Genomic DNA, 23,614 nt, shown 5'->3' with positions numbered 1-23,614 from the left:
TGACACAAACAAACGCATCCCGCAGCACCGTTTTAATGAGCTAAAGCTCTTAAATCTCGTTTCGTGAAGACATATTGCAGACAGTGTACACTGTACAAGCACCATCAATCCATAAAGCATCGTATCATTTCTCTCCTGGCAAGGGGCGGACACATTCCACCGTAGCGCATCTACCTTCATTCCGGTGACACAGCGCCGTACTGGGGCGAACTTCCAACCCAACGACCCGTGTCGACGGATGACAAATGGACTACTTAATGCGGCGCGATGCTTCAATCTCACCGCACGGCACACGGGTTGGCGCTCTCACAGAGGGCAAAGGACGCGTCCGTTGTCATCCTAGCTTGGCTTGGTTTGGAATAAATTTTCCCTCCAAAATCCAGTCGATTATTCAATCTTCCATCCATTCGTTCTTTGGGTGTTGAACTTTCAGGGCGTTGAAGAGAAGAATTCGGCAGACCCTCATCGTGGGCTGGGGACCCACGACATTTACCGTGGGGCAAAAGATCAGCACGGGCGAACCTATTTCAACAGGTTTCGAAACCCGTTGTCTTCACCGCTGCAACCAGACACACGGGCGGTCCGGCCCGGCTGCCCGCTGTCAACGGGGGCGCGAAGCAACTGTCGTGAGTGGCACACTATTGCTGCTAAAACATTAACGTACAAATCTACTGGCAGCACCTTCTCCTTCACCTTCACCTTCGGGCGTCTCTAATGGTGTTGAAAAATGAACAATTTTCCACACCTTTCACCGAGGCACAATCGTTGTTTTGCAAACGGTTCAGTTTAGGCGGCTTTCGGTTGATGTCTGACACGTCAGGCCCAAAACCAGAGCAACAACAGCCAGCCGAAAGCCAAAGAGAAAGCTGGCCACTTACTACCGAGTCCTAGGAGACTGTGTTCCAGTTTCTGGGGGGATATTAAACCCCATCTCCATACCGGCTCCTGTGAGCTGGCCAGCTGTGTGCTGGGGTAGGCGACCGGTTGCTGGAGGTGAAATTTAATATTCCGATTTCCGTGGAAGTACCGCCCGCGTCCCGGGCTAGCTTCGGACAGCTCTGAGTCAGCCCTTTTGCGTGCTTGGCGTGATGGTTGAGTGATTGTTTTGGGAATATGAATATCGATCAGTTTGTGCTTTGTATGTTCACTCGCTCTCTCTCTCTCTCTTTTTCCCTCTCTCTCTTTTGGCTAAGGAGTGCACAGGGCGTTTTGGGCCGGCTGTGAGCTGTTTGATGAAGTGAAATGAAGATTTAGTGGCTTTTGCGGTAAAACCAAGGCCTGTGCGCGCGCTTACCCTTTTGCGGTGCTGCTGGTGCGTGTTTTACAGCACCAAGTTGTTTAAAATGGTGCCAGAAGAGTACGTACGGGGCTGGGGATGGGGGCGATAAATCACTCGCCACGGGAAACGAACTCACATCACGTGGAGTGTTTGAGTGATTAAATGATGGACCGGGGTGGTTCTTGTAAGGAAAGAGCAAGAGCGGCAAACACTGTTTGCTTTAATCAAGCTGCACTTAGGACATTGTTGACTGAACATCTTAAGTAAGGCACGACCAGAATATTCCGGGTTTCGAGAAACATCAAACGAGTCACGTGCAATGTTTACGAAAAAGGAAACATTTGGTCGTTCATAAAGATGAAAAACATTGCCCTGATCAACATAATCCATTAAATTATAGATGAGTTTTATCAAACATTTAACAAACACTCGTCGTTGCTTGCATCCTTGCTTTGTTGTGACTTTTCGTTTCCACACACTCCGGCACTTCAAAAGCCACTGGATTCTAGTTTTCTATTTATTTGTCATTTTTTTTGTTGCCCATCGTCCCTCTCTCTCTTTCTCACTTTGTCTCGGTGCTGTCGAAAAGCTCTCTTCGCACATAAATTGAATTCAATCGATTTTGCATAAAATATCGATCCAGTAGTGCGCTCCGAAACCGATAGCTGGACAAATCCGGCACTTTTTTTTAATTTGGTTGTTGGTTGTTGTTGGCTCTCTGTTCCAACCCGATTGTGCAGACGATGGTTCGGTGCCGAGCACTCCGTTCGTCGGATTTGTGGGGCAAAACGTCAAAACGTCAGCACGAAATTAATATTCATGGTTGTGAGCTGTGCTGTGTATCGGCTGGCGCGATCGGTTTGCCAGCTGCCCAGCCCGTACCGTCGGGCTTCCGTCTGCTGCTGCCAGCAAAGCTTCCGATCATTGGCCGGGCGGGGGCATAAATCATTCAATTTGCAATTTTGCTTGCCCACACTAATCGTTTCTTACACACACACTACCGGGTGCGAGGAAAGAGATAGCGAGAGAGGGAACACGATGGTTTTCGTGTTTGGGAAGTTGCAGCTGCAAGCAAATGTGAGCATGTTCCCGGCATGTGTTCCCGGATGCTGCTCCTGCTGCTGCTGCTGCTGCTACTGCTGCCGTGGTTCAGGTTTCAACCAGTTCGGTCCGGTCCAGTGCGGATGTGACTTGGCCGAAAAAAGCCATTTGAGACGAAATTTAAATACACGCTTCATCCCTGCTCTTCAGGTTGGGAGAGTCACACAGTGTGCTTTTTCGGACCGGTCGTTGCACGCTTTTGGGATGATTTTGAGCTCAGCACAAAAGTACCGATCTTCCAGGGGTGGATGAGGGAGGGGGGGGGGGGGCAAAGAGGGCGGACGTGCGAGCCGTTTTCGAACGTACAAAGAAAGTCCGCCGCTTCTTACGTGCTGAGCTCTGGCGTGCAATGCGGGCACCGAGCTGGAACTGATAATTTCGTTCCCTGCCGAGTGTGAAATGTGGCTTATGGTAGGTGAAAGCTCATTTGAATAATTAGAAACTCACGCGCGAGAAGACGGCGAACCTGTCCCGGGCTTTACACCGGAAAAGCATCCATTCCGGCTGGTTCCGTCCAAAGAGGAGAGAGAGAGAGATGGTTTGAGAAAGGAAAACAACATGTTTCTTTGGTCCAATTTGCCGAACAAACGTACACACGGGTGAAAAGGGACTGCGCAGGGTGCAATTCAAGCAGCACACTGTTCGAGTGTTTTTTTCTTCTTCTGTTCGCTTGCCTTTAAGAGGCAAGGGGTGTAAGATGGCGGTAGTAACCTTTTGCTTTTTCTTGGAGCTTCTTTTTTGTGACCTGACTTTCTTTCTTATTCGTACCCTTTCGGAAGGATTTTTCTCGCTGGCTGACGATGGGAGGTTTTTTTTTATGGCTCACCGGTGGATGAATAGGATGAAGGATGTGTAAATTATATTTCTCGATTGTTATGCGCGGGGGGCTGCTGGTGCTGCAGTTTTTGTTTCGTTTCGGTTACGAGTTTTCCTTTGTTTGTCGGAGTAGTAACAGCAGCAGCAGCAGCCCGGGTGAAGAAAAATTTGAAATTCCATGAAAATAATCCAACAACAAAATCGGGGCAGAGCACATTTGGGAAAGGTGAAAAAGATTAAAATTCACGAAACTCACACACACCCACACACACACACACCCACACACACACAGACACATAAAACCAACAGCTACACTGTTGATGGATTCTGATGAAATGGAATGAAACAAACAAACTAAAAAAACGCAACCGTAAATTGGACGAGTGTGTGTGTGTTCGTGTTAGCAAAGAAGCAAAAGAAAAAAGGGTTCATTTTTCGGCATTCTTTGCGGGGCCGAGAGTTGCATCGTTTTTTGTTTTGAGTAATGGAAGGAAAACCAGGAATACCGTTGAACCAAAGCTTAAGCAAACAAGCAGACAGAGCGAGAGAGCGAATGAGAGAAAGTAGCAATTTGATTTAAAATGTTCATGGTATGAAGGTATGCTGCTCCTTTCGCTTCTTGCACCTGTGCATGTTTTTCTATGGTTGTGGAATTTGAATGGAATGAAAGGTTTGTTTCTTCATTTCATTTGTATTCACATTTTGAAATATGTCAAAATGCTAACGGCTTGCAACAACTCAAACCAAAAGCTTTGGATTGAATTTGTTTAAAACGTTCCCGACTACAAGAAGGTCAAGGTATTAACCTTGATTGTAGCTAAAATAGCTCTTGTTTGTTGATCTAAATCTAAAGTACAAAATCTTGCTGTTGTTCAAAACACTGATTGCTGTATTAAGACGTGTGTTACATTAAGACGATTGCTCTGTCTTAGTAGTTTAAATCGGCACTAGAGATTATGGTAAGCGGACAATCTATTTGTTACCGAACCCTAAGAAGCGTAACAAAACATAGCTAACATTTTAGGTCAGCATGTTTTATAGTCTCAATAGTTGGGGAATAGAATGTCCTTTCTTTTAGTGTACGAAGAGCAATATTCCGATTGATATTCAATAAAATATAGAAAAAAAAACAAAATTTTACGTTCACTTACACGAAAGGTCTAAGCGGCCTTAACACGAGCTTAAGACAGTTTTGTGCAGAGTCGTAGATGCTGTCAAGTGTGAGCAAAATGAGTTTCCCAGAAAAAAACTAGGACTTGCTTATGAGCTTCTTATCTTAGTTGTCTTGTAAATTGAACTATGTCTCTAATACGTAAGCCAACAATTGCTTGAATTCGAAGTGTTGGGTGAGTGATTACAATTTCTCACGAATCTGAGTCTGGACTTGTGACACCTTTCTTGTCCATGTGTCTTTCTACTATTTCCCAGAAGTCTGTTACTAAGAATATGTTTGTAGTATGATAACATCATTGGTAGATTAGTGGAAGCATATAGTTTTTGAAAAATGAACAACATCCGAGAAAAATACTACTCATTCTTTACCAACCTGTACACGTCGTCTAAAGCTGATAAAACAATACAATATATTCAAATTTTACTATTGAATTTTTGTGCCTACTTAGTACATTAGTATACTTAATACGTTACAGATGCACTAGAAAGTTTTCCCTCCACAACTGCCCGCCATGTGCCGTTGATGAGCATCGCAGTAGAAGTGATAGTGTAAAATATGACAGAAAAAGTCACCTTTTGAACGTGCTTGTCATATGATATAAACAAAACAAAAAACAAGAAGCAACCCTCTTTCGAAGAAAAGAGATTCAACTTCTAAGCTTCAACATTTTCAAAGCGCCATAAAACAACAATGCGAACTTGAATTATGTTTTTATGGTTTATTTTTTATGATATTTATTCATATTTATCCAACTCCCATTTTGCTTAACTCGTTATTCCCCTCACCAACTCTTCCTACCTGTAAATATTAACCGTGAGTTCGCGCATTCACCGAACTTCGCACGTTTGAAACAATCCACCCGCACAGCCCAACAACAGCACTTCCCAAGCAACTGTTCTCCCGCAGCTCGGGCTCAACATTACTGACTCGCTGTATCAAATACAGTCGCCGTTTGTTTTATAAAAAAGAGGGAAAGGATGCAAGGGAGTGCTCGCTTATCGAAATGTCGTCAGAAGGGCGTAAATTTACACGCCAATTCTTGCTTTCCTTTTCCCCTTTTGCTTTTTTACCATTTCCGCAAAATTCCCTCATCCGGTTTGGGGATGGTTTCCGTGCCCTTCGTTACCGCCATTTTCGCCCACGAAATGATTGTATTTCTAGCTCCTTTCCACCTCCTCCCTGCCAGCTCCAACACGCTTGTTAGCGCGATAGTGAGAAGTTTTAATCAAAAGGCTGCTATCCCCGCCGACACGATAGCGCACTAGCACGGGCTAGCACATAAAATTTACGCATTATTACCTTCTCCACCTTTCGAAGTCACCTTGGCGCGCTTTTTTGCGCGCCTTTTTGGCACGCAACGCCGGTCCGCGGGTGACGGGGGGAGGTTCGATGAAAGGCAGTGGGGGGATAAAAAGGGTATTGGAGTTTGGAGGTGGCAGCTCCCAGCACAATAGCCTTATCGCTTTGATTTCTTCAGACGATCTCTTACTGACGCCGGTTTGGCCGGGATGTGGGAGTTTTTTTCCCCCGCTCCGTTCGGAAACGTTTGTCGGTGAGTTTGTGAGTCCGCTGGGAGGAAAAGCTTTTGCGCCTACCCAGCTAAGGTAGCATAACACAAAACCCGAGGTGAGAGTGAGTGAAGGAGAGAAGGTGAAGGCGAAAGCCATTCATTAACTCAGCACTTCTTTTATTTAGTTCCTTGGGTATCCCTTTGTTTCTTCGATCCTTACACTATAAAGGGCGGTAGAGGGTTTGATAGGGTTTTTTCCTTTACTCTCCCTCTCCCACTGTCTCTCCATTGTTGTTCCTCTCCGCTGTGTTGTTGTGTGGTTGCGGTTCACTAGTTTCACGTTCCCACCATTCGAACGTGCTGCTCGTTGCGTCGGATGCTGTTACCGGCAACTTCCATCAGTGCGTGCTTGTTTAGCTATACATGTGTGTGTGTGTTGTGTCACCGAAAAAAGGATCGAAAGGTATTTGTGTGTGGCAAGCAAGAGTGGGCCGGAGCGCCTAACGCTTGCCACTTGGTCGTGCCTGGTGCACAAGGGGCTACGACACGCAGTTGACTTTCGGTGGATAAACACTGTGCACACTTCCGTCGACACAAGCGGTGATGAAAGGAGCGCTTTCCTTTTTGGCGAAAAGAAAACAGATTTACCTTCCGCTTCTTCCGCAGCAGAGGATTGTAGGAAAAGTGGGGCGAATATTTCGAACCTCTTAACCCTGCCATTGCTCCGCAAAACTCACCCGTTCCTTCGGCTCGACTGTGGCTACATATGGTCGATCCAGGCCGTCCCACATACGCGGCTCACAAAAACATACATACTGAATATTGGATTTATTCCCCCTCCCCACCCTTCTGCCCCATTGCTGCCTTTTGGTTCCTTCTTTTTTTTTTGATGCGGTTATGCCCTTGAGCTCTCGAGTAAAGCTTCTTCTTCCGCGCTGTGCTTCTTCGCCGCGTTGTTTGTTGTTTGTTCTGACGTCCGCTGTATATTGGCCGCTGTTTTGATATCGCTTACAAACGAACAGCCGCATCTTCTGCTGCCGTCTATTTGTGCTGCGTTGAGCTTAATCAGAATCGACTGCGCGAGGCTTTGGGAGGATGGCGTGAAGGTGGATGAGAATCATCCGGTGCCTTTTCCCCGCTCTGCTTGAAGCACAGGTGTCATTCAGAGGAGGGGTCGATGGAGAAGAAACAGTGTGCCCGGGTGGAACAGATTGGGCATCTTACCGGTTTGATTAGAATGGCAGCATAATGGGTGGGGAAGGTGGGTGGGGATGTGTGCAGATAAACCCTGAAAGCCTCGCGACTTAATCTTGCCCACGCTTGGAGCTGCTGATTGAAATGCGTCCCCGTACATGGCGTTTTTGTGGCTTCCTGTTGTTGTAAAATAAATCCCTTTCCTTTTAAAAAAGCTCCAAGCCACCAAAACGTAACTTCACCGCCTGCCTGCAAAACAATGATGCGAACGAAAAGCATCAAAGTTGCCAAAGTTTAAAATCCCCTGCGCAGTGGCAGCGCTGGCAAAATTAAATTCTAAATTTGTCATAAGATCATGCGGCCGGCAGAGCGGAGGAAGCCCTTAAACAGCAGCCTCCTCCAACTCGGTCGGTTCGGGTGGCCCGAATTAGCTCCAACTCCACCCAGGGGGGGGGGGGGGGGGGGAGAGCGTACTTCGGGTGTATGTGTTTGCGCTTCACCATTACCCTCAGTTTCTGCGAAACTGTTGCAAAACTGGGACGCGCTTTGCCACTGTGCCCAAAACGAAGCCACGAGAGTGTGTCCACAGGGGTGTGGGAGCCCTCGATGGAAAGTGACGATGACGGCTGGCAAAGTCCGAAAGCTGCTGACTTTAATAATTGCTCCCACTTTCCGCAGCAGCAGCAGCAGCATCAGAACGGGCATCACCCCTCTGGGATCATATTGACGGCACTCCACTTCAAAGTTTCTCCATCCGCGAAGTGTCCGTACGATGGCATGAGGAGGGGGAGAGGGGAGGCAACTGTGGACTGCGGGTTGCGGTGTATTTTCAGGACGGCGAAATATCACGCCGCACGGGACCCATCGGGCAGAAAATTGTAGCAGCTGAACTTAAATTGAATAACGCCACGCTTTCGACGGTCCCCGCCTCCCGTGCGTGCTGCTGCTGCTGCTGGACGGGCACGAAAAGGACACACGGAGGGACTGTTTCACTGTGTGCATGTATGTGTGTGTGTCTGTGTGTTGAGATTTAGCTGTCGTTGCTGTTGATGACGGTTTGACGCTAACAAAGAGACCCGAGAAACGGGGATCGCGCTTGCTTCTTCTGTCCGTGCGCTGCTGTAGTGCGTGCATCCTCCCACCATTTCATTCCTCAGCATCCGTGCCCGTGCCCCAACAACGAAACCACAGTTTGGTTGGGGCGGTTTTACGGGACGTACGTCCCACTTTCTTGGGCGATCGCTACAGTTTTCCATCGAAATTTATTCCAAAGCCAAATATTGAAGCTAGCTTTACGAGCTTCTTTTGCACTCTCCCTCTCTTTCTCTCCCCTTCTCGTTCTCTGCCTGGCAAACAGTGTCAAAAGAAGTTTTGAGCAGAGATAGTAAAGGAAAGGTTTGCTCCGTGCGTGTGTGTGTGTGCTTTGATGTCTTCGAGGGCGGGTTTGGAGAGTCGAAGGGCACAAAAAAGGGTCAAAACGGGTCACGGCCATTACCTTTGCTGCTTGGGGGAGCTGGAATGGGGCGGGGCGGATAGAGGGAGCACTTTGAAGCGATTGAATCCGCCCAACCGACCCCGAGCTCTTAGCATCTTTCGATCTTGATCGACGGTCGACGGCGGGCAGATATGGTGATGGGTTTTAGTTTTGCAAACATCGTTCCTGATGACCTTTGACAGAGGGTGGGCACAGGCCGGACGAGCGAGAGGAGATAGGAAGGGAGGGAAAGGCAAAGAGCGCGGTCGACTGTGGGCATCGGCCGTCGTCTTTTTAGCAATTTTTGGGCGGGTTTGCTGGTGAAGCGTGATTGAAACTAGGGATATAGGTTTCAATCTGTCAACAACAATCTTGCTGCAGCGGGCGTTGATGTTTGTTTGGCGGCTGATTGGTCCGCCCCGGTATAAACCATTGGTTCATGGTTGATACATTTATACAAACAGAGCTTGTACATTATTAACAGCTTTAGCCGTAGCACTTTCTGCAAAGCGTCGTCATACATTTCCGGTCCGATTTTCCTTTTTGAAACATTCAACCAAACCGTAGTCTGAGTGGGGTTGAGTTAGTAAGGCAACAAGGACATTAGCTGAATGGCAATTTAACGGCGAATTGGCAAAACTTCCGGACTGCCCGAATGCTACGGGGTTTTTAAAAGTTTTCCCAATCATTTTCCCGGGACCATGGGCGTTGTAAATGGGATCGATTAATCGGGCCGCTGTAGCAAAGAAAAACTGGCAGCAGCGAAAGCTAACAACAACCTTACGATAACCTTTTCTTTTTTGTACGTTCCCTTTTTATGTTTTTTTTTGTTTTTGTTGTTGTTTTTTCTTCTTCTGCTATCATCTCTCATTCTCTCTCGGCCCCTTCGTTCTACGCTTTGTCTGCGAGCGTTGTAACGATGCACGGTTGAAAGCAACATTTTCGAATTAGCATTTCTCAATTAGCAAATTTGCATTGGAGCAGTGGAGCAGAGGCAGAATGTTTGTATTGTTGAATGTTTCCCGTTCGTAGTGCCCGCCGTTCGGCTCTCGTTTGCTAATGGCTAATTATACATCTTTTATTTTGCATCTTGCATCTTTGCTGAACATTGTTTCGGTGCCAGTGCGAGATGGGTGGGTTTGCTTTTGGGGCCGCTTCTCTCCGTTCTGTTCGTTCATTTTCACGCCCGGTTTACGCCGAGCTTCGAGCGGATGTTCGTGGCTATTGGGTGTTGTGTGGTGGTGGGGTGTGTTTACGTTGTGAAAATTAAATGAAATGAATTCATTCGACTTTTCCTTGCCCACTGTGTTATAATTTGTAAGTAAACCGTACTTTTGTATTCTCTTTTTTATGTTGGTGTTGATGCTGTGTTATTTTTCCTTGTTTGGGATGACGTTAATTTTACACATTCTTTTGTCCCACTCCATAAACTCGTCGTTGTGTTCGATTCCAACCCTCGCAAATTTTGCCATCGTTGTCATATTTGCGCCAAACACAACAGACAAAAAAAAAACTTGTACACGCATCAATGTCTAAACAATAATGTCACATCATGCCCAGAGTCGCTCATCTCGTTAACGTTCACCCATGTTTGCGAATTGCTTGCCCACATCGGCAAGAGTTCAGCTGCAACACATCATCTATTCATGCGTATTTCCGTATCCGTGTCAACCATTTGTGCTGTCCCAAGGCCCCTCACTCCCCCGCCCTGATCCACCACCACCACCATCATCATCACTCCAATCGCCATCGAGTGTTACGGTAGTTGCACGTCCGTTCGGTTTCCGGTGTTTCAATCCCAGGCCCGGCCGCCCACTTGTTCACGTGTTTCTTCTTACTATCCTTCCCATTCTAGATGATGATGACGGGAATGCTAGTTTTGACAGCACCAAACTGTCGAGACATCATTCGCACTCTCTCAACGGTACGGACGCGGCAATAATGCATCTAGCGCCGCCGCCGCTCGAAGCCGTCGGATCCGATTTCAATACGATTCAATCGTCCGCGGACCATAACCGAAACTCTGTGAGCCGTCAAAGTCTCATGGGTAAGCGTCGGCACAAGGCTGTGTTGATTGTTTTTTTGCCTTTGGTTGTTTTTGTTGTTGCTGTTGTAGCTCCAAATTGTTGGTGCATTGGATGGGTGCGAGATGTTATATGTTGTAGTTGGAGTTCATTTTTTGTTGTCATGCTATGTATTCTGCCATACTTCATTGCTGATGTTGAGCGCATCAGGTCCCATCCGGTCATGTTTTTTTTTCTTTCGTCGCAAATTTCACGCTCTTTACTCACTCCCACCCAACGGTAATGTCATTTCGAATCAGCAGAATTTGCTGGAGCGCATCTTTCATCGATGTTGAACGCATTTTCGTGGGAGCGGGTTTAATCGTGATAGAAATTGAAAAAAGGCAAAACATTCAATTTGATTTGATTGGTCCATGGCTAAAAAATAAATAAAAAGGGTTGTTAAAATAATGATAATTATTGTTTATATTCGATATGTTGGTGCATACGAGAATGTCAACTGATTAACCATGTCAATTGCGCCGTAATCGCTAATCGATAATAGCGATAGTAACCGTAACCCCACAACGCCTTAATATGCGCCTTAATATGATGTTACTATGTTACGTTAACTAAACGTTTATTTCGTTATTATAAAAAATAAATGCTTGAACGATGCTATTTTTTAAATGTAATTACACGTAAAGAAGAATATCATTTAGCAAACAGTACTACAGTGCCTAATAGTAAGCCATACAGCCAGTCAAACGGCGCTGTTTACGTAATTCAAAACGATTTATATTGCATACTTTTAGGCGCTTTACGTCCCAAAAAAAAGGTCTTGTGTTTGAGCCTATTAAACTTGCTCTCCCATATGGTACCGGTTGTTAGTTAACATTCTCTTATACAACAAACTCCCTTTATGCATTACCTCGTCCGTGAGTCTCATGTTCCATCGAAAGCGCAAAAACTGCTTCCCCATCCTGAAACCTTTTAAAGCCCCAATGTGTGCATCCGTTGTCTCTTCGGACCATTTCCTCTTCTCTCCAAAAAATGTTGCCACCTTACGCCCCGTTACAATGTGGTGTGCGTTCGGCATGGAACATCAGCATAACACTTTCATTCAGCTCATTTCTTACCATCGTTACGGACGGGTGCGACAAGTGCTTTAATGGTTAGCAAAAAAATCGCCCCCTGCTCCAGTCTTAGTCATCTACCTCGATTGCCCGATTTTCCCCTCGATAGGTTCGGCCGTGACTGCCAGTTTCCGGCCAAAAAGCACACACACACACACACACACACACACACACACACACACACACACACACACACACACACACACACACACACACACACACACACACACACACACACACACACACACACACACACACACACACACACACACACACACACACACACACACACACACACACACACACACACACACACACACACACACACACACACACACACACACACACACACACACACACATACACACACACACACACACACACACACACACACACACACACACACACACACACACACACACACACACACGTAAGTTCGTTACCATCGCCACCATTGTCGTTTGCGTAGCTGTTTGCGCATACAGTGAGTTATAGCTCGTTGTGTTGCTTGTGGAACACATACACTGGGTGTTTGCATCATACACGTCCCTTCTTCGCGCACATAGAGGGAAAGAGAGTGTGACAACCACGATCAGAAACGATAAATTGGAATACATTATCATCCTTAAAACCATGCTCCCGTTCGATAAATGTTATCTTGCCGTGTGCAGACAGCACAACCCCCTGTCGTTTGGCAAGGAGCAGGGCTGGGCTGGCTTTGAAGGCTAGACCGGGGAGATGACGTACAGTGAAATGTGTATGTGTGGCTATGTGCCTGTGTGTGTTTGCATCTCCTATCGAGAGTGAGGTTGAGGTTAAGCTATGGCTTCTGTCAATTGCTACGGGTTTGCTTCGTTTGGCTTCCGCCATGTGAGCCATTGCCAATTAGCGATAAATGCCGGATGTTGCCCGATGCCTGAGCGAACGTTCTGATAAATTTGCGTCTTAATTTTTAATCGACCCAGTGTATGACGCGACTCTTATAGGCACCTGGGGAGTGGGGAAAGCTTTCCTGCACGCTATTTGTGGCGCAGACACTCAACAAGCAATGACCTTTCTTAGATGTTTTTTGTACAGAAGTATTAGGTTCGCTATATTTCCTGGTTTGATCAAATCTTCAAAATTTCACACAAATCCAGTATGTCCTCCTCCGTAACGCCATTTTCAATCCCTCTTTTCTGAACACGTGCACGTACGCACGCACAAACGCATTAAATTTACTGCAACTCCCAAGAGAGGAGGCAGAAAATCTTCATCTAAAAGTTCGCTTTGGTTGTTCCGCTTCTGGGAGGACCGTAAAAATGAAACAGCAGCACTCTACGAATGCCTCTTCTGCCCCTTTTTTCAGCACTCTTCAGGATGTCATCATCGGGACACAATCAAAGCCAGCGGGCCGAGCCAAACAATCCACTTTGGGGCACCCTCGCGGTCACTCGTAAAGATTGCTGCAGTACAGCACCACCAGGGCGTACCGAAGCTTCGTGTCTTCCCCCGTTTTGCTTCCCCTCGGCCATCGCCATCGCCCGTCGATTGAGGGATGGGAAAATGGTGTTGGCTTTCTGACCTTGTAGAAATTCACGCGAAACACTGCCCGTTTGTGTTGCCCTTTCTGTGTTTGGTGCGTTTGGTGCTTTGGTTAAGAGAGAAGCGTTCAGCGCGCACATACACACTCTGGTTGCGCCTTTTATCTTCCCAGGCGGGACTTACGGTGCAAATTAAAGCCCCCGAACTGTCCGGGCTTTGTGGATGGTGTTACGTCGGATGGTTTAAGGCTGGTCGTAAAAATGTCACCCACACCGACATGCTGGTGGAGCTTCGACGCACTGGCACTGATCGAGTAATGATGAGCTATGACCATGAGCATGTGGAAAATGATCCCGAAAAAAGGGGTTATCTCGGATGGGTTATAAAAAAAGAAACAAACACACACACACACACATACATAACATACGGGGGAGATTTCTTTGCTTGACCATTTGTTTTAATGTAGCAAGAGAGCAAAAAAGAAGGAAAACGGTAGGATTAGGTACGCATCATCTGTTTACAATACTAATAAATTGTGCTGTTCGTGCACCTTCTGTTACGATGTATGGGACGCCCACATCTACTGGGACAGGTGGGATGGGATGGTTGTTTGGGGCAGCATACAGCTTTAATTAAATTGTACAAAAAGTATCGTTTCCTGCCTCCATATCGAGGCCAAACCCGAACTCGAACTGTTTGTTCACCGTCCAAACAAAGCTGATTATTGTGACGTTCCTTGCCTAATCATAGAGTCGTTCGGGCTAAGGGCAACCATACGTGAAAAAGGAGGAAACTACCGCTTATTTGCAGCAAGTATCAAGAGAGGAACACACATTTATTTCTTTTCCACACAATCTCACACCTTTGCAGACGACGCAAACTAAGGCAGATAAAAACGGTAGCGCAAACATGGCCGAACCGACGACCCGGTGGTACCGCCTTTGTCACGTATGTGGAAGAAAGTTAACCCTAACTTTTTACGACCGTGTTGATTTTACGACACACACTTAGCCCCGGGACAGACTTTTACTTTCGCCCTTTGTTTCAACGTGCTAGAATGGGGGGCAGGACTCGTTTCTTTCTTGCTCGAGCCTCGTCGTCCCGAGAATCATCCTTTCAACGCTTCGTTTTTCACTTGCCCGTTGCCAGAATTCCTCCTCCTTTTTCGATGGTCCTTGTTTTTGGTTTTGGAAGTTCACCATATTCATGTGTTTCGCATTTCTCTTGCCCTCATCGTTGCAGATATCGTCAGTTCCAAGCTAGGCATGTCCGGCCCCCAGCTGGGCCAGAGCATATCGCAGCAAGGATTCTTCTCGTCCCGTGACAGCCTCTCGGCGTCCGGTACGTCCCGGCCCCTGCACTCCCATGTATCCGCCACCACGTCCGAGATGGATCTGTCCCGGAAGGACAGGAAGCGCGAACGGAGCAAGCTGAAAGCGGCCGATCCGCCCCTGCTCGGTTCCTGGAGCCGGACCGGGCCCCGCGAATCGAACGCGAACGCGATGGGACCGTGCGCGACCACCCGGGCCTCCACCAACCATCTGGCCGCCGCACCGTGCGGCACCGGTAGCACCTGCAACGGCGCGGATCGATACATGTAAGTATTACGGGTGTGTGTGAGCGTAACAGATGCTAGGGAGGTCATAAATTTTGATTTTGTTTTGTTTACACGGCGCTTTATTTGACAGATAACATACGCCTTACAGTATGCAAAGTGCATAGCTTTTAATTAGTATTAAAGTAGACATAATGCAGCGTTTTACAAATCAAAACTAAATGTCAAAAATGTATAAAATGATGACATTTTCGCAACACCATGACTCATTATTTTTCGAAGCATGTGTTATCGTCCATTCATATTCTACCTTTTTATAATTAGAAGGCATAATATCAAACAAACGAAACAAGTTGTTTGAAAATGGTTTTATTAGTAGCAAAAATCTAAGAGCACAAGTTCATAACAATAAAGTTGAGCACGTTTAGATTCAATTTCACATCATTTGACAGTCACCATGCGCCTAGACTTATTCTTCTTCTTCTTTGGCCGACAACAGCCGTTGTCGGCCAAGGCCTGCCGGTACTAAGTGCGGCAAAATGTCACTGTCAATGTCATAAAAAAATCTGACTGTGACAATCAGAGGTGATGCTCAAATAGTTAGTGTGACCAATACATGCTAGGTGACATTTTAGCAACCAACGCTTGGTCAGTCACTTTTGTTGCTTGGGACCACTTTCTTAGTATGTATGTACGTAAATTAAATTAAATTCAATTTAATTCAAATATGACAGAGACAAAAATCATGACCAAGTGAGTGGTCAACAGTTGGGTGCTCCAAAAAATTTCACCAAGCATGTGATTGATCCATCTACTGTTTGAGTCTCACCCCTGAACATCACAGTTGTTTACGTGAGCTGACTTGAACTTCGTTTTAGTCATGAGTGTGTTGTTACTGAAATAGCGGAATTAGGCAGCACTGTTCACAACCAAAAAAAATCATGATTGTGCTTGCTTGAGTACCAGCAGCGAACATCAAGCTACCACGGATATGTTCATTGTTTTCGGTGATGATCATCACGTGATGCTCATGACATTTAGCAGCAGTGGTGGTACAGGCAGTGGCTTTCAATGATTTATTACCCATATTACCCATAGCAAGATAGTTTGTCCTACGTATGTGGGCACGGTTCATTCAGGACTTGAACCCATGACGAGCATGTTGTTAAGTCGTACGACATGTACATACTGCTAAATATCATCGCGCCGTGAAGCATGGAGAGAAAAGAATGACATTCTATGATATTCAATGAAAAGTCTATGCAAAAACCGTCTGATTGCGGCCATGTGTGGGCGCGGGAAAAATTTGGCTTTTCATCGAATGTCATCGCAACAAATAGGATAACAGTTGTTTATATACATTTAGGCGTGAAATGTTTCAGCCATGTTGATTTTGGGTATATTTTTACTCTTCATGGCGTGAAATTGTCTCGGTGAGTTTTGGCACTCGGTCATAGTCTACTTACGGCTATTGAAAAAGGGTTTATTGACATGTATTTTTGGCTTGTTAAATCATTATGAGTACTAGAAATAACTTGAGATTAGAGTAGTATTATAGTTGCGGAAAGAGTAGCATATGTTTACATATGTTTACTCCCTATAATTTGTTTTAATTTAAATTCATGAACTTTGTGGTTCGAAACAAAAGGCAAAAAAGCAAACAAACTGCAACCGTTTCGAAGGCACGGTAAACACCATTACTTTGGCTTTTGTTTCATTTAATTACAACTTAATGTGTGCTGATGCAACGGTTTGATGGAAATAATTTATATTTATCAATCGTCAATAATCAATGATTGTGTTTCGATTAATAAATGGGATATTTTCTCGGCTGCTGCATTATGCAATTCTTTCGCTTTTTTTACATTTCATGCAATTCTCTCTTTCCCTTTGCTTTCAAAGTCCCTCATCCTGTCGGTGAAAAGAGTATTCCATTTTTCATCGCAATATGTGGTTTTGTGTGCTGTGGAAATCATTCGCATTTGCTCGTTTTCATTTACTATCCATCCCGTTCGCCATTAAATTGCATTGCAATAATGGAGTACAAGTAAAGCAAACCATTCACCAACGTACCTTTTCTTCGCCCCTTTCCTCCTTCGCAGCTTCGGCCGCCGTTCCGGCTGCTCGACCACGTCCCGCAAATCGAACGGCCGCCGGTGGTCGTTCGTGTTCGATCCGGCCGGCCGGCTCTGCTACTACTGGTCGATGGTGGTGTCGATGGCGTTCCTGTACAACTTCTGGGTGATCATCTACCGGTTCGCGTTCCAGGAGATAAACGGCGAATCGATCGTGCTGTGGTTTTGTCTAGACTACTTTTCCGACTTTTTATACCTCGTAGACATACTGTTCCACTTCCGCACCGGCTACCTCGAGGACGGCGTGCTACAGACCGACTCGACCAAGCTCCGGCAGCACTACATGAACTCGACCACGTTCTACATCGACTGCCTCTGCCTGCTGCCGCTCGATTTTTTATACCTCTCGATCGGCTTCAACTCGATACTGCGCTCGTTCCGGCTGGTGAAGATCTACCGGTTCTGGGCGTTCATGGACCGGACCGAGCGGCACACCAACTACCCGAACCTCTTCCGCTCGACCTCGCTGATCCACTATCTGCTGGTGATCTTCCACTGGAACGGCTGCCTCTACCACATCATCTACAAGAACAATGGTTTCGGCTCGAAGAACTGGGTCTACCACGATTCGGAGTCGGCGGACGTGGTGAAGCAGTACCTGCAGAGCTACTACTGGTGCACGCTCGCGCTCACCACGATCGGCGATCTGCCCCGACCGCGGTCGAAGGCGGAGTACGTGTTCGTGATTGCGCAGCTCCTGTTCGGGCTGATGCTGTTCGCGACCGTGCTCGGGCACGTGGCCAACATCGTCACCTCGGTCAGTGCGGCTCGCAAGGAGTTTCAAGGTAAGTGCCGTAGTGGAAAGCAGAATACGAACACGGTTTCCAGGTACGAGCAGCATGTAAACATGTTTGTCTTGTTGCTGAATGGGGGGCGCAAAGCGTTAGCATACATAATTGAGTTACATGTGTTTTCTGTGCCCTGAGGGAGGAGTGGAGCTCAAGGCTTCGTGGAAGTGGGACATCCATTAGATGCTTCTATTTGTAAACAATCATCTCAAATTGGTACGCCGGTGCGCCGCAGCGGTCATTACCGTCGGTGCTCGAATTTTACTCCACCAACGCGCTTGGCTTGACGCTTGGCGTTCGAGCAGATACGGAGCAACCATCAGTTCAGACCGATGTTTCAGCCCAACCGAAATTTGTTTGCACTGTAGCATAAATCTCTTGTTTTGTTTTTGTTGTTTGGGCTGTTGTTGCTGCTGCTGTTGCAAGATTTATCATGCAATAACAGTGCGCGATAGCGGTGCGACATCGATAAATGTGCTCATCAAACATTCCCTGCCTCTGTGCATTCTCCCTTCCTATCTATAAAGCGCTTTGTTTAACGATCACTGTTTGGCACAGTTCGCATCAAACACAGAGAGATAGAGAGAGAAAGAGTCAAAACACGACACGACACAAAATACACAAAACGCTCGTCGCAACTAATACAGGAAAAGTCGATTTCCGTGATGGATGATGGTTCTTCAAATTAAACACTCCTTTTACTGTGCCCTGCCAATGGATGGCCCCGCCAGCTTTCCGTTTCCAACTTTCACGGGACGGGAGTTCGGGCAGGGAAACAACAGGGCGAAGGGGGATGAAACGGGAACAGTAGGACCAAACACCATCGGGAGGCGGACTGTCAGGCATCTATATTTGCTTCGATTCGATTTCGGTGCTTTCCGGTCCGGTTTTGCTGTGCTTTGCTGTTTGCACTCCGAACTGGACTCGGCGCTGGGACTGGGGGAGAGATAAATTTGAATAAACAATGAAATAAAAATTTATTTCTACCCATCATCAATGGCACTCGTGTTCCACTGCCCACCCCGTCCACTTCGCCGTAGGAACGATTGTTGGGAGGAGGATATTTTATCACAGTTTCGGTTCGTTTCGCAGCTCTCTCGGGAGGCGAGATTAGGATCAGCGCTAAAAATCTTAGGTCACCGGGCTTTGCAATAAATTGTGGAAGGGAAGAACAAAAACAAAATGGTGACGCTTCGTGCGTCACTGGGGAACAACGCCATTTACCGGTGAGGTTGTTAAATATGGGGCTCGAATGGGGACTCCTCGTCCATCCCCAACTATGCCCGACGCTGCTCTGCATGAAGGTAGACATCGATATAAAATACCCAAAACTGAACATGCGAACCGTTTTTTTTTGTGTTGAGTACTCTCGAAAAATTGTGTAAACTTTTTGTCGAAGCTAGGAACCCATTTTTATGAGCTTTTAGTTGCCCGACACCGACCGACCGCTCGTTAAACCAGGGTTTTGATTCGAGTGGTAAAGAAATTTCAATGCGTTTGCATTACTGCTGTAGGTCAGTCCGGGGAGGTGGAATTTTATTGTGCTACCATGGAAGAGGGGCACATAGAACACTGCACATACCTCTTAAATCTCTACCAATTTCCCGACAAGTGTGTGTGTGTGTGTGTTTTACAATTCGAAATATATATCTCCTCAAAGTTTTTTTAGAGCAATTCCATGGGATTTAGCCAGCTTAAAATGTTTTACCCGTTTTATGAAAGCACAAACGGGTGCCAAAAACGTTATCAACTTTCTGATAGACTTTTGGCTACAGCATTGAAGATATTTTATTGCTGTATAGGCCGGTTGCCAAACCGACACTGTTTCGTTGTAGCAAACAATCAAGTTTGCTTAGCAATGAGATTTTAAACGAATTTTTTGTAGCAAAAATCTGCAACACGTATAAAAACATTAAATTAAATTAAAACATAAACGATTGCCAATTTCATTACACGAATTAAACCCACTCTTCTACTCCTTCGCACTCTCTCTCTCTTTCATCACTTAGAAATCTCTGCGCTCCGTGTAAAGTTAAGTGTATTTTTATATCAAATTAGAGACCATCCTTTCCTCGCGGTGGCATCGAGCGATCGTGGCGCTCGTACCTGCCTCCGACGCTCCGGCCGCGTCCGGTACGGAAATTATCTTCCGATCGACTTGCGACTCTCATTGCCCCGCTTCTCACCGTCAGCTGAATAATAATTCATTAAAATGACCTCAACATTGACGAGTGCAGTGCGAAACGAAGGCGGAGCGACGATGGTTGCGGCGGCGGCAGCAAGCTTCAATCCGGTGCACAGCATTGGATGAAAAATAAATTAACTTCCGATGCACCTCGATTGGCTGGAGTTACGGAGCAGTTCCAGCCAACCTGCACTCTGCCTATTTGGCGTACATTTTGGCTTCGGGGAGTAGAGGGTGTGCGAGTTTAGTGCGGTGGTGTGGTTTAAATTTTACTGCTCGTTTCGCTTTGCAATCCTTTCCCCAGCTTTCGTGCGCACCATTCCAACCGTTCCGGTTGACGGAAATGAGAATCTGTTGATGCTCGGACGATGTTTATCATCGCCATGGCACGTGCTGCAGATGCACCGTTTGAGAAGGGGCCAACTGCCAGCTAAAACCGATTTTGTTGAGCGTAATAAAATGTGTGCTGTTGGATCACACAGATAGAGTTGAAGGCGAATGAATTTTGTGCGGATGAAGACGAGCGTGTTTTTTTATGGAATATGAACAATGTGGAATGGTACCACTCTTTCGTTTGTGAGCAAGTTTGTGACGCAAATATGCTTGTATAAATTAAGTTTTCAAAGCAAAATTGAAAAGTCATCTGTGCGTGACAGTCTTCGACACAAATAATTGATAATAACAACAAATAACAATTGATCATCGAGATTGCGTCTGAGTTTAATAAACTGTTTTGAAGCATGGTTGTCTTCTGCTGTAGGTAAGCGATGTGAAATGAAGCCACCAGTGCGCCCTTTCCCGTTACAGGAAGACGGCTGATAAGGTTCACAAGTCGGGACAGTGATCGAACCATCCCACCTTCACTATCGATCGGAAGTCACTGGAAGTACTTTGAAGTTACTCATTACGTCGTCCTCGTGCCTGAAGATCACAGGCATTGCCTTGAGCCATCAAACATCAATAAGATTTGTATCAACTGGCGGGCATCGAGCTGAACGTCCTTTAAATGGAAAAGCAAACGCACGGCACTGCGGCTTAGATTTGATGCGATGTTTGTGCTATGAAACTGTTTATAAGATTGTTGCTACTAGCTTAAAGCAAAATGGTCTATGTTTCTGTATAGTTTCTGATGTCATTGAATACTGTTGACTCAGACGTTCTGCAGCCGCTTTGACACGAGTGCCCTATTTACTGGTAACTGCATATTATGCCATCGTCTCGCAAAGAAACGACAAAGTGTACCAATTTTCTACCAAAGGCAAATGGAAAGCACATCATACAGATGAAAACAGGTTCGTTTCATCGATGCAGCTGCCATCAGTAACGTTTGTTTTCCAAGAACTCGTTACGAACAAGGTGTTGAGCCAAGCTTCAAACAGTGTTCAGTGTTAAAAGCCACAAAGTTGACAACAGGTAAAAAGAAAAAAACTTGGCATCCTTTCAGTCACTCTTCAAATTTTCTTAAAAAAAACATTGCACCAAACCCGTTGCCCCAAGAAGCACCCATGCTACCCTTCCTGCAGCACTGCCGGCGTCCTCTCTTGTCGCTTGAAAATCGGTGAAATCGTTCGCATCCATTCCATCTCAAAGAGTCTATTAAATTTCATCACGTAAACGTGAAATGACGCCGCCTTGCTGCAGGCTCGCTCGGAGGCAACCGAACGAACGAACGAACGAACGAACGAACAAATTACCAAGACATGCCCATAACATGGTCGACATTCTAAGCCCCGAGCACGGTGTTCCTTGTGGTCGTTTTCCAGATCTCTCCTCCATCATGGCGCTTCCCCCCTGGTTCTTCACCGTACGCACGCGAATCCTTAACCCCGTTCTTGTGAGAATCACTCAGCACGGCCCGAGAAGCTTCCAGTCAAGGTTCTTCGGTTTCCCCCTTCTACCCAGAGGATGTGCCGAGCAACACAAAAAGAGAGATAGAGGGAGATTGTCAGTGTGTGTGTGTATGTGTGAGAAAGAGTGTGCTGTTTTATGTGCCTTTTTTACACGCGTTTCTCCCTACAATTCCGTGCCGTGCCGGGTGGGCGGTAATGGGTGGTTGGGAAGCACAAATAAAATTGTTGTACCATCTTAATATTTTATGGATTTACATATTAGATTTGTGTATTTGCTTGATTTCTGTCCCAGCGTGTCGGCTTTCTTCGTTCTCTCTTTTTTTTTGGGTTGGCATACGTCTCATTCTCTCGCTTTCCTTCCCTCTCGCTGTGGACTTTTCGCGTCGATACAAACGATGCTTTCCCTTCTGGGCAGTTACCCCATTTGCAGCAACACCTTTTCCACCGCCCGTAACTCCCGGGCTTCTCCGGACAGCTCCCTTCTTCCAGAGCAAATGCTTACCCTGTTGGGGTGAGTCAAAATTCCAACAGGCAGAGGACGACTTCTTGGAAAAGCTGCCCGGCAGGAGGGCGACAAAAATGAATTTCCTGCCGTGCTGCTATACCACCCCGTCGGTACCACCCCTGAATGCCATCCGAACGAGATGTTGATCCTCTACCCCCATCCTACCCATAAACCGTAGGCGTTTTTCATTTGCCGTTTGAAACGCCGCCATTGCGTTCCCCCGGGTTACGTATTCCTCTACTTCTTTTGGGCTCCATTTTTCGCACCTACATCGCAAGAAGAAGGTGAGGAAGCTTGTTGTGTGCCTTCACCTTTTCTCCGCCATCGGTTCGATTCCCCTCTGTCAGTTGCGCGTCATCATCACCATCAGCTGCAAACTCCCCGTGATTGGCACGATGAGTGTTGATTTGGGGTTTGCCCCAGTTCGTGCGGAAGGTTGAACCGGGGATGTGTGCTGAACGGGTTTGAAAAGAGACGTGAGCTGAAGTGCTTATCGGCGAAAGATTGCAGCCACACACAGCCTTACGGTGGTACAGCGCGCACGCATGTAGAAAGGAAGGCTTGTTCCTTCGCCTGCTCCGTTGCTGTTTGTCACATGGCGCTGGTAGTTGCTCAATCGGATATCGATATCCTGGTGAATGTGGGTTCTTTGTATGTGTGTGTGTGTGTGAGAGAGAAGACAGAACTGATAGCATAAAATCCAAGGCGCCATCCCTAGTTCAATGCTGCTGCTGATCCATTTCCCTTTTGCTCCCGAAACGCTCCCACGAAATTGTGGTTGTTTGTGAAGGGTGCTCGAACGTCCTAGAATAAATATGTTCCACTTTTTCGATGCTCATGCATGTGAAGCAGGCAACCGTAATGTCGGGAGAGGAGCATCTCGGGATACCGCAACAAGGGAGAGGGTGTAGATATAATAGGCAACGCATCCGCTATTCGGCAACTTGACACGAGGCTGGAGCTGTTTTGCTTGCTCTCCTTTTCCGAGACACCCCCAGCTCCACCAGGGGACTGGCACTGCTGACAAATGTGTGTGTGTGTGTATGTGTGTGGTACCTTTCCTGCTATCACCTTAGCCCCAGCTCCGGTCGCTACCTTGACTAACAATGCAATTTTTGATTTTGATGACATTTGCGTGTGATTGAATTACCGTGCGGTAGAAATTGTGTTGTGATAGGATATTTGGATATTGATTGCGGTAAACAAATCACACGCTACCTTTCTTTGGCCTCCCGGCGTACACACACCCACACATAAACAGAGAGAAGATTGCTTCATGTGAGTGATAAGTGCTTGCCCATGCTACCTTTCACGAAAAACGATTTGAAGGAGCAGAACAAAAAAACCCAAAACAAATGTTTAACAGCTCAAAATTGCAAGCTGAT

At 46.4% G+C, this 23,614-nt stretch overlaps 1 protein-coding gene across 14 annotated transcripts in view; it reads left to right on the top strand.

Moving 5' to 3' along the window:
• Positions 1-23,614, top strand: part of LOC4576205 (cyclic nucleotide-gated cation channel alpha-3) — a 99,291-nt gene that overhangs the window by 40,180 nt on the left and 35,497 nt on the right. For 11 of the 14 annotated variants that reach the window (XM_061642790.1, XM_061642797.1, XM_061642796.1 and 8 more), the window contains exons 4-6: positions 10,404-10,595; positions 14,454-14,808; positions 16,869-17,686. In XM_061642790.1, the coding sequence (XP_061498774.1) occupies positions 10,404-10,595; positions 14,454-14,808; positions 16,869-17,686 (1,365 nt within the window). The remainder of the gene's footprint in view (positions 1-10,403; positions 10,596-14,453; positions 14,809-16,868; positions 17,687-23,614) is intronic. The other 3 variants (XM_061642801.1, XM_061642802.1, XM_061642799.1) reach the window with 1 other exon arrangement.

Source organism: Anopheles gambiae, chromosome 2 (assembly GCF_943734735.2).
Source record: "Anopheles gambiae chromosome 2, idAnoGambNW_F1_1, whole genome shotgun sequence".
Taxonomy (NCBI): domain Eukaryota; kingdom Metazoa; phylum Arthropoda; class Insecta; order Diptera; family Culicidae; genus Anopheles; species Anopheles gambiae.
This window is presented reverse-complemented; position numbering and strand designations above follow the sequence as displayed.